The 12,899-nt window shown below is 42.9% G+C and overlaps 1 protein-coding gene and 1 long non-coding RNA gene across 7 annotated transcripts in view; one reads left to right on the forward strand and one right to left on the reverse strand.

Annotated features, from left to right (window-relative positions):
• Nucleotides 1-103: 103 nt before the first annotated feature.
• On the reverse strand, nt 104-4,245 carry LOC143823208 (uncharacterized). The gene is made up of 3 exons (XR_013226412.1): nt 3,912-4,245; nt 1,652-1,857; nt 104-697 (listed from the first exon to the last, which is right to left on the reverse strand). It is a non-coding gene; the product is annotated as an uncharacterized LOC143823208 (long non-coding RNA).
• Nucleotides 4,246-4,486: 241 nt separating this feature from the next.
• The window catches only part of LOC143823204 (diacylglycerol O-acyltransferase 2-like), a 71,649-nt gene continuing 63,236 nt past the window's right edge, over nt 4,487-12,899 (forward strand). For 4 of the 6 annotated variants that reach the window (XM_077309289.1, XM_077309291.1, XM_077309292.1 and 1 more), the window contains exons 1-3: nt 4,492-4,670; nt 8,698-8,826; nt 10,375-10,482. In XM_077309289.1, the coding sequence (XP_077165404.1) occupies nt 4,631-4,670; nt 8,698-8,826; nt 10,375-10,482 (277 nt within the window). In that variant the 5' untranslated portion in view covers nt 4,492-4,630. Of the gene's footprint in view, nt 4,693-8,697; nt 8,827-10,374; nt 10,483-12,899 lie in introns of all 6 variants that reach the window. The other 2 variants (XM_077309294.1, XM_077309293.1) reach the window with 2 other exon arrangements.

Raw genomic sequence — 12,899 nt, forward strand, 5'->3', positions numbered from 1 at the left:
TTTGTCTCCTTTTTTTTCCAAACTGGATTATTGTTAGTGTTTTGTACACATATCATTTTAAGTGACATCACCTCATGTGATCTGGACACTATATTTTTAATACAGCCCAATTCCCGTTAGCCTTTTTAGCTACTGAGGTACAGTGCTGACTCATGTTCAATATATGGTCCACTAAGACTCCCAGATCCTTTTCACACATACTACTACCAAGGTAACTCTCACCCATCCTATAGTGATGCATATAATTTTCCCTACCTATATGGCGAACTTTTATTTCTATTGAAATTCATTTTAGCCAAGTTTTCCAACCTGTCAAGATCATCCTGTATTCTGATTCTGTCTTTTTGGTATATTCAGAATCATTTGCAAATTTAATAAACACTACCTCTATTCCTTTATCCAAATCATTTACAAATATGTTGAACAACACAGGGCCCAGGACAGAGCCCTGAGGCACTCCACTCATCATTACTCTCCAAGAAGTTGACGAACCATCTAAAAGCACCATTTGGGAACGATCTGTCAACCAGTTCTTGATCCACCTAGCAGTATAATAAGACCAATTCTTTGACGATTTGTTCTGAAATTTTGCCAGTTATAGATGTCAAGCTGTTGGGTTGGTAGTTACCCAGATCCTCCTTTTTCTCATTCTTGAAGAAGGGGACAGCATTTGCCTGCTTCTAATCTGGCACTTCACCTGTTCAAGAATAGTCAAAAATAATAGAGGCTCAGGAATTACATCTGCAAGTTTTTTTAGTATCCTTCGATGCAATTCATTTGGCACAGGATTTGATTTCCTTTAAAGAAACTAGGTGTTCATGGACAACCTCTAGGCCACAACTCCCATCCCTCATCATGTGAAATGATTTTGCCACATTGAGCACGATTCCTCTTCCAAGGGAAGACACAGGAGAAATAGGAATTGAGCAGTTCAGCCCTTTCTTCATCACCTGTTAAAATGTAATTGTCTGGTCCTTGAAATGGTCATACCATGTCCCTATTCTTTTTCTTACTTTGAATATAACTAAAGAACCCTTGTTTTTAGCATTTTTGCTAGCCTAAGCCTATACTGACCTTTAGCTAACACTCTCCCTATGATGTCTCACCAAAGGCCCCCTCTGCATCCTGCGCAACACTGGAAACTTCCTCTGCTGGATTTGGATCTCTATCACTGGTGTGACATCTGGAACATCTGCAGGCATCTCCACTGGAAGTCCAGTTCTCTGCCTCTGGCTGCATCTGGTCAGGGCTTGCAGTTTCTCCTTCTGCACTTTGGCTGTCATCTGGGGATACCATCAGGTCTTGGGCTCTGTTAGCCACCTCCTCTGAAGCTTGAGCTCATTGGCCTTTCTCCAAGGGGACTGATCCTGAGATGGTCAAGGATCCTATAAGCTTTAGACTGAGCTGCATAGCCTATCATAATACTCTCTTTGGCCTTAGCATCTAGTTTGTGCCTTTTCTGATATTGTGTGCATATGCTGTGCACCGAAAAGTGCTGTAATGTCCTACAAAAGGTTTGTGTCCATGCCACAGTTCATAGGGTATATGCCCAGTGGCTTTTGTGTACAGCCCAGTCTGTGTATGCTGCATTCATGACTGCCTCTCCCCAGACCTCTGCTGGTAGATTGACATATGTTAGCATAGATCTTACCGCATCTAGCAGTGTTCTGTTCTTCCTTTCAGCAATTCCATTCTGTTCTGAATTGAAGAGAGCGGTTGTCTGGTGCTGGATACCTTCATTTCTCAGGTACAGCTGCATTTCTTTGGACAACAGTTCTCCCTCATTATCAGTGTGGATCAGCTGAACAGGTTCAGTTGTTTCCCCTTCACTTCTCTTTAGAAAGGGTACTCTTACTGCTTTGGAAATTAAGCAAGATTCACAGTTCATTATCTTTCTTGTGATGCAGCCTCACATTGGGACTGCACAAGCAGAGGCCAGCCACAAAAGGTTTTCTCTAGCTAAGCTCCTACAGGGAGCTTACTGCCCCGACATGGTGCGCATGCGTGCAGCTTCCTGACCAAATGCACACGTGATCAGAAGCAAAGTGTCCCATACCCTCAGTTCCTTTTTTGCCACCGCAAGGAACAGTCACCTCTTTGTACGCTCCTGTTTTTCTCCTATGGCCTCAAAGGCTATCTTTTAAAAGTGCTCCTGCTGTTTGGTTAAAATCCCTGACACATATGAACATGATTGTTGCCTCCTCTGTTTGGCCCAGACAAATAATGCCAGCACATGATGAATTTGCCAAAAATTCACCCCAGAAGCCAGGTTGGATCATTCATCCAGGCTAAAGGCTGCACTTCGGGAAAAGGTTCTGTCAATGAGCCCTCCAAAGCCGGCCTCAGAGCCCACACCGTCTGCTCCCATACATACCCCGGGAACAGCTTTGGTTCGTTCAACGGCTTCAGTTCTAACCTGTCTTGCGAAAAGACCGGCCTCTGTTACTCTGTCCCTGGCCAAATCAACCCTAGCGATCAATGAGGTGAGGGATGTCGCAGCCAGATCGCCCTCACCTCTTGATGCTGAGAAAGCCTTTGATAATGTTTCATGGAATTTTCTTCAAACAACATTGCAAATTATGGGGTGTGGTGAAAGATTCTTGACCTCAGTTCGACAAATCTATTCTGAACAGGAGTCTCGAATTTTGATTAATGGTATGCTTACACGTGGTAGAATACAAATCAGTAAGGGGACCAGACAAGGATGTCCTCTATCTCCACTTGTGTTTAACTTAGTGCTTGAAACGCTGGCTACTAAGATAAGATCAACTCCTGAACTTACAGGTCTTGTGGTTCAGGGTGAGGAATTTAAAATGAGAAGTTATGCTGACAGTGTTCTATGTATTTTGACAAATCCTGAAAGCACAATTTCAAGGTTACTGGCTATATTGAAAGAGTTTGGTGTGTATTCTGGCTACAAGTTAAACAGCAACAAAACCCAAATTGTGATTTTAGGGACCTCAAATGAAGCAGAAGAGCTGATTGCAACCAACTCTGGCTGTGAAGTTAATCCAGGGACTGATTGATAAGGACTTGGCCCATTTATATGAAAACAATTATGTTACATTATGGAAAAATTTCAAATGGATTTTCAACAATGGTTGAATTTGAACTTTTCCTGGTGGGTACGTATGGCCATGATTAAGATGACTGTTTTACCTAAAATTAAGTTCCTATTTCAAGTCTTACTGTTAGGAATTAAGTAGAAGGTTTTAAACATGTGGCAAACAGATGTCCAAAAGTTTCTCTGGAATAGCAAAAGCTCCAATTCCTGGAGGTTTGGAATCAAGACTTTTCAGATAGGAAGTGACCTCAGCAAGGCCTAATGCCACAGAGAGCCCTCCCTCCCAAGCAGCCAGTTGCTCCTGGTGAGCTGATCTCCGCAGTTTGGAGAGCAGTTGAAATTTCAGGTGAGTGCCAGACCCCAACCTCCAGGTTACCTAGCTTAATGTATGCAAATAGGTAGCTGTAGTTTTTCATGCACAGAGACAAATAATATAACCTTACAAATAACATGCCTTTAAGCATCTGTTAAAGGGTTGGCGCATTTCCCCCCTCCAGTCCAGTTGACAGCCATGTTTAATCCATCCTGCTAACAAACCCAGACATAGGGCCACACAATTCAGTGGGGCCTATGGGAAACTAGGGCCCCAACTCAGATCATACCCCCCCCCCCCGCCTCCAATTTAAACTTACCCCAGTAAGTGCTACAGGTTCCAATTTTATTTGAGGCCATCAAGCCAGGGGAGGAAGAGTGCTAGACTTCTTCCCAAGACAAAATGGGAGAACAGCTGTTCTTGCCCTACTGGGGCTGCATGTGAAGCTGGGGCTTACATGCTGTACTTGTTCTGAAATAGGGTTCATAGCTGCCCGGCCAAAAATTAGAAGTCCTCAGATTATATTTTATTTACCTCCATGCCATTATAAGCGTTGGCTGTCCATTTCTACACATTAAGCTTCTATTAAAAAGGCAGAACACTTCTCACCGGACTGTGGACAACCCTGGTTATAAAAGAAAAGAGCTGTAAACAGCAGGGTCAAAGTACTTTCTGAATTTCATTACCCTCTGACCCTGCTGTTTTCAATATTATTCTTTAATAATATATATAAATGACGTGTCTGGTGTGGATCCACATTTAACATAGTGGTGGTCCCTGTTTCACAAAGGCATATGTGTGCGTGAACTGCTGTCGAGTCATTTCTGACCTATGACTTCCTGGCCTCCAAAATATCCTATGGCCTTTCTCAAACTGACCACAAAGGTTAGATTATAATAAAATGTGTTAGACTTTTGGGTTCCAAAAAGCTCCTCCTAATTACAGGGATCCTGGGCTGCTGTTAAAAATATAGCTTGTTATCTTATAAGAATATTCTGCAGGTTTTCATGTGGAAAAAGCCAAGACTTGCCTATAAGTCATGCCCTCTCTGAAGGACTCCGATTATCTCCCCACCAATGTATGTTCTGGATTTAACTGTTTCCCTTCCCTCCCCCTGGTCCAGTTTTCCTTTGGCCAGATGGTGGAGCTTGAAAGTGGTCAAAGGCTTCATTGCAGAGATAGCTCTTTGCAACTCAGCTTTTTACCTCTGGAGTCAAGGTCTAAACAAGCCTGAAATCAAGAGCCTGAGAACCATGAAAACAATAATTGCTGCCTATTTCCAGAACCAGAGTGGTAAGAAAATTACCATCAAAAGGTGACTGTGATTGGAAACAGGGAGAATTATCTTGTACTGGGGTTGACTTAGTTTGTATATAATCTTTTCAGATGAACAAAGTCGATCTTTTAGAACTATATGCTGTACTTCGAAATAATTTGGTTCTGAAATCAAAGCATGTATGAGAATAAAAGAGCACAAAATGGAATTTTGTTGCTTTGCCTTAGGGGGGGTTGAATGCCTTTAAATTAAGCTAGACATCTGATTTGTACAGATACAACAATTTGTCGATTAAGGTTTATTGCTATTAAGAATCAACTAGTTTAGGGGTTTTTTTTTTACTCCTCTCACATGCTCAAACTAGAAACGACCGTTTTTGGTGTACAGGGAAATTTTTAGCAAAGGAAATTTTTTAAAACCATATAGAAGCCTATTTCTCTTGTTCTAGTTCACTTAATCTGTGCTTGGGAAATGTGTGCAACAAAAACGGGGTGGAAGGATTATGGTAGCCTGTATAGCTAATACTAAGAACATTTCCCTGGGATAGATTCAGATGGGGAGCCGTGTTGGTCTGAAGGAGCACAATGAAATCAGAGTCCAGCAGCACCTTTAAGACCAACAAAGACTGATTCAGGGTGGGAGCTTTCGAGGGCAAGCACTATGGAATAAAATGGGACTTACTTCTGAGTAGATGTGCTTAGAACGCTTGCTGTACTACAACGTGACATTTTCTTGTAAGGACAAGTTTTGGGTAACTTTATTTCTGGTAAAAAAAATTGCGTAAGAATCCTATTTTGAACTGGTACAGCTTTATGCCGCGTGATTCTGGCAACCAACAGTACAATCCCCAAGCATTTAGAAATAAGCCTGCTTGCTGCTAGCTCCCAGCAAATGGGTCCTTCTACCGGGAGCCTCTTAGGGTCATTATTATCAGTCCACCATCCTTATTGTACAACTTGGGAGGGGGGTTGACCAGCATGGGAGGGGTGGGAATTTTTAGGTTATTGTTTTATTATTAGGCATCACATTAGCCTACGGGGAGTGGCGGGAAATAAATCTAATTAATAATAATAATTATTATTATTATTAGCCATCACATCAAAATCACAAGATGTCATAGTCCCATTGTATACGGCACTGGTCAGACCACACTTGGAGTACTGTGTGCAGTTCTGGAGGCCTCACTTCAAGAAGGACGTAGATAAAATTGAAAGGGTACAGAGGAGAGTGACGAGGATGATCTGGGGCCAAGGGACCAAGCCCTATGAAGATAGGTTGAGGGACTTGGGAATGTTCAGCCTGGAGAAAAGGAGGTTGAGAGGGGACATGATAGCCCTCTTTAAGTATTTGAAAGGTTGTCACTTGGAGGAGGGCAGGATGCTGTTTCTGTTGGCTGCAGAGGAGAGGACACGCAGTAATGGGTTTAAACTTCAAGTACAACGATATAGGCTAGATATCAGGAAAAAAATTTTCACAGTCAGAGTAGTTCAGCAGTGGAATAGGCTGCCTAAGGAGGTGGTGAGCTCCCCCTCACTGGGAGTCTTCAAGCAAAGGTTGGATACACCCTTTTCTTGGATGCTTTAGGATGCTTAGGGCTAATCCTGCGTTGAGCAGGGGGTTGGACTAGATGGCCTGTGTGGCCCCTTCCAACTCTATGATTCTATGATTCTATTACTTTTATATCTGTTGTTAGTCAGGGAGCCAGCTGGCTGGGAGCAGCAACCTATAAAACTGACCAATAAGTAAATTAATAATAAATACTTTTAGTAGTACAAGAGTTCAGCACTTGTCAAGAAAAGTTGCCACCTGCCTGGAGAAACCATGTCCTGTCCTTGATGAGAGACTTCATGGGATGCTGTTGATCCAGGGATGTTATCTCATTGCCACACACAGCTTCTGCTCTCGTTCCATACCCTGAGCATGTATTAAAGGGACATGACAGGCTTCTCCCAGTCTGTTGGCTTCCTGTGATGGGCCCCAGTTCACGCAGTGGGCATCCACGGCAGAGTGGAGTGGAGTCTGGTGTTCCTAGATCCCAACTGATAACCCACTCACTGTGCTGCCATTGGGTCCCCTGTGAGCCACTCTCCGTGCCGGCCGTTTTATAGTGAAGATCTTTTGCAAGGAACAAAATGAAACCTTATGGATTTATTGCACACACAAAAATGTCTGAAGGACATTTTTTACACAGTCTTGAATGTTTCAACCATAATACATCTGGTAGTCCTACAGTCCCACAAGATTCTGTCTTTTGAACAGTGATTAGAAATCAGCAAACTCCGCTGAGTGTTAAAAAAAACATAATTTGTTTTACAGCTAAAAGAAACAAACCCAGTGAAATAATTACTTCCAGCTCCCTCCCTGCTCCAGATAAGCAGACTAAATTGTTTAAGCATCCCCATGAATACTTTTAAAAAACAAAACCCTCTTATGGAAAAATAGAGTCCACATAAAAAGTGTTTTTTTTAAGATATACACACAACACAGCGCAGAAGGCTAAGGTTTAGATCGATATAAGCCAAGAGACAATAATCGGAACCTTAGATGGCTCATCCTAAAGATGGGAGCACCATTAATGTTGCCAACTAGCCTCAAGGGAAATGTCCTGTTCCTTTAATGGAGGCATAATGAGATGTTATTTACCAAGTTTTTTTTCCCCTTCCAGGCCTGTTGGCAATCATGAGCCATATGGCTGCTCCTTTCCCTGGGCTTCAGGCCAAGTTGTGTGAACAGATCATAGCTGCTCACAGGAAATACTGTGGATGGGACAAAAAAAGAAATTGTCTATCGCTGTTTCTTTTATTATTTTCTGTGATTAAATCTATCATTTTTACTTGATTAGCTCTGTGTGGCTACTGTGGTTCATCCCTTCCTCTCCCAGATTTCATCTTCACCAACAGCTTTCTTAAATAGGATTGAAAATTCGTGTGGGTTAGGGTTAGGGTTAGGGTTGTGTGTGTGGGTATACTTGATAATTACATAGATAATTACATTGTCTTTTGACTTCAGAATCAAACTCCTTTAGAAAGGGAGGAATGATCAAGCCCTGTTTTGTTCCTTCTGCTGTGGCATCTGTGACAGTTAATGTTTCACCCGGGTTAGCTAAGAGGAAGGAAAATGCTGAAGCAAAGTGAGGGATTGTCATGAGGGTCAGAAGCCAAGGCTGAGACATGGACAGGACCTTGGTCTGAGGCCTCTCTTATCAGTCACAGGAGGACAGACTGTGAGGCCTCTCTAGTAACCCAGATGGGGCCGGTGTCATTTCCTTGAAGGGTGAAACCTTCAGCCACACTTGCTATCAAGTACGAGGTATGTGATGATTTGGTGCTGCATCTTTCAGAACCTTTCGTTTTTCAAAAATCTGCAGGCAAAATGTCCCAGTATCATCACACTTGTCGGTCTCCAAGGTGCTACTGGATTCAAATCTAGCTGTTCTTTTTGTTTATTGAATTTTCACACATTTTGAATATTCAAAGCTTGATAAATGTAAACACACCACAGAGGTAAAAATGGCCAATGGCTGTGTGTGTGATAGCTCAAACAAAGGTGCTATTGATTTCCCCTGTGCCCTCTTATAGGATGGAAGCAGAAGATGTGGTAACTAGTTGGGGTCTCTAAGTGGCCATGCAGATAAAGAGTGCTAGATGTGTAGGAAATACTCTCAGATTTGCTGGTTGCAGAGTTACTATCCAGGGAGAACTTTGGTACCCCAGGAGTAAAGGAAAAGGGCAGCATTGCCAAGGGAACACTTGAAATGCCACAAGGATTTTCTGGAACCAGAGAGAAATAGATCTTCTGAGTCCGTCCTTTCACATCCTCACTTGGACTATTGTGTATTGAACTAGCCATCTTGATGGCCCCGATGAGGGAAGAAATGAAGGGCAGAAACTTTGCAAAAAAAATCTCTCTCTATATATATATATATATATAAGATGAGAACAGGTGTGTCCTGGGGGCACTGATGATAAGGAAAACCACCTCATTAGAGGAATGTGACATGACCAGGAGGAAGCTGGGATGGTGCCAACAGCATTTCATTTGCAGGGAGTCATGCCAGCATCCAGGCTGCCCTTCGGATTCTACGTGATGTGCCCTGGCCTTCTAAAAGGGATTTCAAGGCCTGCCTCCAGCTGCTGTCTGTCCTCCAGTGGGTACTCAGTTTCCTGCTGATGGGTGAGTAGAGTAAGTTGGGACAAGAGGAGGGATCGGTGTTTACTGCCGGTGTCTGATTTTGCTTAATCTTCTCTGGTTTTGTTTGTCTTTGGGAGGGCAAGAGAAAGCATTACTCTCAGGTACTGACAATTACCACCAGCTACACCTCTGTCGTCACCCATTAGTGGGCAAGAATACCTTTACAACCAGAAGGGATGGGATCCAAGCAAGTCAACCGAACTCCTCAGAAAGCTAGATTTTGTACCCAGGGCCCTACACAGTGCTCCAGTGGCATCCCTTCACACAGGCCTGCCCAAAGCTCAGCAAGCCGGAGCATGGGAATTAGCTGTGGGATGTCACTGCTGAGATGCAAGTTCCCTTGCGTGTGGCTTTCTAGCCTAGTCTGGCCTGATACTCTCCAAAATCTCACTCTGTTTAGAATACCAAATTGAAGCAAGCAGTCATGTGTAAGTAACCTGGGTGTATATTGTGGTAGCTGTAATAAATTTGGGTTTTGATTTGTTTTGAAATGTGTTTTTGACCTTTCTTTAGGATCCTGGCTTTGCACTGCCTTTTCCTCAGCCTGACCGTCCCTCTGAACTTTCCAGTCCTCCCTGTGCATCACAGTGGTGAAAGCCATAGAGCTTGGGGAAATCCACGCCACCCCCCCCCCCCCCCCAGTGCTGTTGCTTCTGGGCTTCAGACAGACAGGATGTGGCACTGTGCAATGCCATTTCCCCCTCAAGCCCCCCCCCCCTCCATTCCACTGAGTGCCGGCAGGAGTTGGCGTTTGTCTTACAGACCAAAAGGCACTCCTACTGAGAGGCTGTCCCATGAAAGAGGGCAAATATTTGTTCACTGCTACTCCAGAGGATAAGGCCAGATTTAACGGGTGCAGGAGAGTTGATTTGATTGAACAGAGAGAGACAGGTCCTGACCGTAAGGGCCATCCAACAGTGGAACCAAATTTCTTTCTCAGCTCTCAAAATCTGTTCCTCTACTCTGTGGGATTTAACACATCAATTGGAACATTCTGGCAGAACTAGCTATTTCTGCAACTTGAACTGGTTCGTGCTTGTTCCAGAGTAATAGATGTCACTGAACAAACCTTGAAACATGTTCCTCATAAGCACAGTAAAAAAGTTATATTTAAATGAGAAGCTACTCTAGTACTGCAGCCTTTTCTCGTTGATCCTCCACGCATCCACTCTGAAACCAGACCAAGTTACAGGTGCGTGTCTTTGGGGGAGGGAATCAGCAAGAATGTGGCTCATCCAGTCAACTGCTCACCCACCTTCCTTTGCACTTCATGCAAGGTTCACAGTGGACCTTTTCTTAGGATCCTGCCAGATCCTGGGAATGAGCTGTGATGAGAATCAGTTGAGGATTCCAGCAGAGGAATCATTGCACGTGATTGGTATATTTTATTGATAGCCCAACTTTCTTCCTGAGGCTCAAGGCAGATTGCACAGTACAAATCAATGAAATCAAATGTCATAAAAGCAATGAAATAAGGCAAGCTCTGGTATGGGCAGGAAAAGAGATGACGGATATATTTTCTTTCCCCAGGGGCTATTTTCCTGCTACTTTTCATCTATCTGCTTTTCACCAGTTTCTGGCCTATTCCTGCCTTCTACCTGTCTTGGCTTATTTTTGATTGGGACACAGCTGGAAAAGGTAAGGAGGGAGCCAAACCTAACCATGGTGGCTTCAAATGGAAGTGTTTCCTTCTCCTTCTGCTTGTTTTCACAGGTTTGATTCTTACGTTTATTCAAGTGGGTTGCCGTGTTGGTCTGAAGTAGCACAACAAAAATAGCACCTTTAAGACCAACAAAGATTTATTCAACTCTTCCTCAGACTAAATGAACAACCATCATAAGTGTAGAAATATAATGCAAAATAAATTGTGGCAAATTAGTAAACTGTGTCATAATATCCAAATTAAGCCATATGTTGCCTTATAATCTTTGCTAAAACAGCTAATCAGTCCTTTTGAGTTCAGTTATAGTTCACAAAAACATTGGAGAAATAAAACTGTCCATGTAGTTATTAATGGCAGACACTTTCCTATTTGTGAAAAGAAATAGTTAAAAGAGACTAGTTCCTGGCCCCACCTGTCTCCATCCCTGCAAGTGACAAACTGTGCTGACAACTATCTTGTCCTGAGACCAGAGAGTTAAATTCAAAATTACAGTACATGTTACGAACATCACATTACAGTCACATTGTCCCAAATAAAATAAATTTAAAAGAAAAGGGGATACTCGCTTTTCCAGGTGCAGGCTATAGGTTTAAATAAAACCTGGCTTGAATCTAATCAAGATTCTGATACCTTCGTATTGCAGTAAAGCATGGATTACATCACAGGTGCTACCAATATGAGGACGACAACTGTTTCCCCCTAACCATGGAGTTGGTTGAGTTTATGAATGTCCACCTGAACAGGTGCCTGGAGAAAGTAACAGGATGGATGGCTGATAAATTAAAGCCCAGTCCAGACAAGACTGAGATGTTTTTGGTCAGTGACAAAGCTAGTCAAGGACTGCAGAGTCATTCTGTACTGGAGGGCATTTAACTGCACCTAAAGAGGAAGGTGCCAGGCACAGTTGGATTCTACAGCTGAAGGCTCCCATCTCCTCGGTGCTTTGATCACACATGGGACATAGTGCGTTTATCATCATCAATTGATACACAAGTTATGGCCATTCTTCAAAAAGCATTATCAGGTCACATCCAGATTAGATGATAGTATGTAGATCCAAAAATGTGGTTATTTCATAATGCTATGTCAAGGTTATTAACACAGAGATATTGTATCAACACTGTCTTGTAAGTGAAGGATATTAAAGATTGGTAAAGTATTAATATTCTGCTAAGATGTTTTCCAACAGTAAGTGGCAGCCCATTTATTTCCAAGCAAAATTCAGAGTGTTGGTTCTTAACTTTAAAGGTCTAAAGAGCTTGGGGATAAGGTATTTGAAGGACTACTTCCTCCTGTAGTGTTCACTCTGCAAATTTGGGTTTTGGTTTTAAGCTCTACTCTCAGTTTCCCTGAGAATAGTAACTATTGGTCAGACCACACCTGGAGTACTGTGTGCAGTTCTGGAGGCATCACTTCAAGAAAGACGTAGATAAAATTGAAAGGGTACAGAGGAGAGCGACGAGGATGATCTGGGGCCATGGGACCAAGTCCTATGAAGATAGGTTGAGGGACTTGGGAATGTTCAGCCTGGAGAAAAGGAGGTTGAGAGGGGACATGATAGCCGTCTTTAAGTATTTGAAAGGTTGTCATTTGGAGGAGGGCGGGATGCTGTTCCCATTGGCTGCAGAGGAAAGGACACGCAGTAATGGGTTTAAACTACAAGTACAACGATAGAATCATAGAATCGTAGAATCATAGAGTTGGAAGGGGCCATACAGGCCATCTAGTCCAACCCCCAGATGCAGAACTTTACACTTATCTTTATTAAATTGCATCTTGTTCTCATTTGCCCATTTTTTCATTGTGTTCAGTTCTCGTTGAACTCTGTCTCTATCTTCCGGAGTATTTGCCAGTCCTCCCAATTTGGTGTCATCTGCAAACTTGATGAGTAGTCCCTCCACCCCCTCATCTAGATCATTAATAAATATGTTAAAAAGTACCGGGCTGAGCACCGAGCCCTGAGGTACCCCGCTACTCACCTCTCTCCAGTCTGATGAAACACTATTCACAACAACTCTTTGAGTGCGGTTCTCTAACCAATTCCCTATCCACCTAACTATCTGAAACTCCAGATTGCAGTCCTTCAACTTATCCATCAGAACATCATGGGGAACCTTGTCAAAAGTTTTACTAAATTTCCCCGATTCAGCAAACGATATAGGCTTGATATTGTCAGGATTGTGGAATCTCTGTCATAAATTAGCCTGAGTTCCTCCATGTCAGTTATATTACTTTATTGGACCTGGCGCCTGCTTGCTCCAGGCCTTGTAGTTTTTCTAGCTATAAAAATGAGTAGTGATGTTATGGTAACCTTATCTTGTTGTGGGCTCATGGGATTGTTGTCACCTCTTCAAGGTTGTGAGAATGAAATCCTGTTTATGTTACACATATG

This window comes from Paroedura picta, chromosome 13 (assembly GCF_049243985.1).
Source record: "Paroedura picta isolate Pp20150507F chromosome 13, Ppicta_v3.0, whole genome shotgun sequence".
Taxonomy (NCBI): domain Eukaryota; kingdom Metazoa; phylum Chordata; class Lepidosauria; order Squamata; family Gekkonidae; genus Paroedura; species Paroedura picta.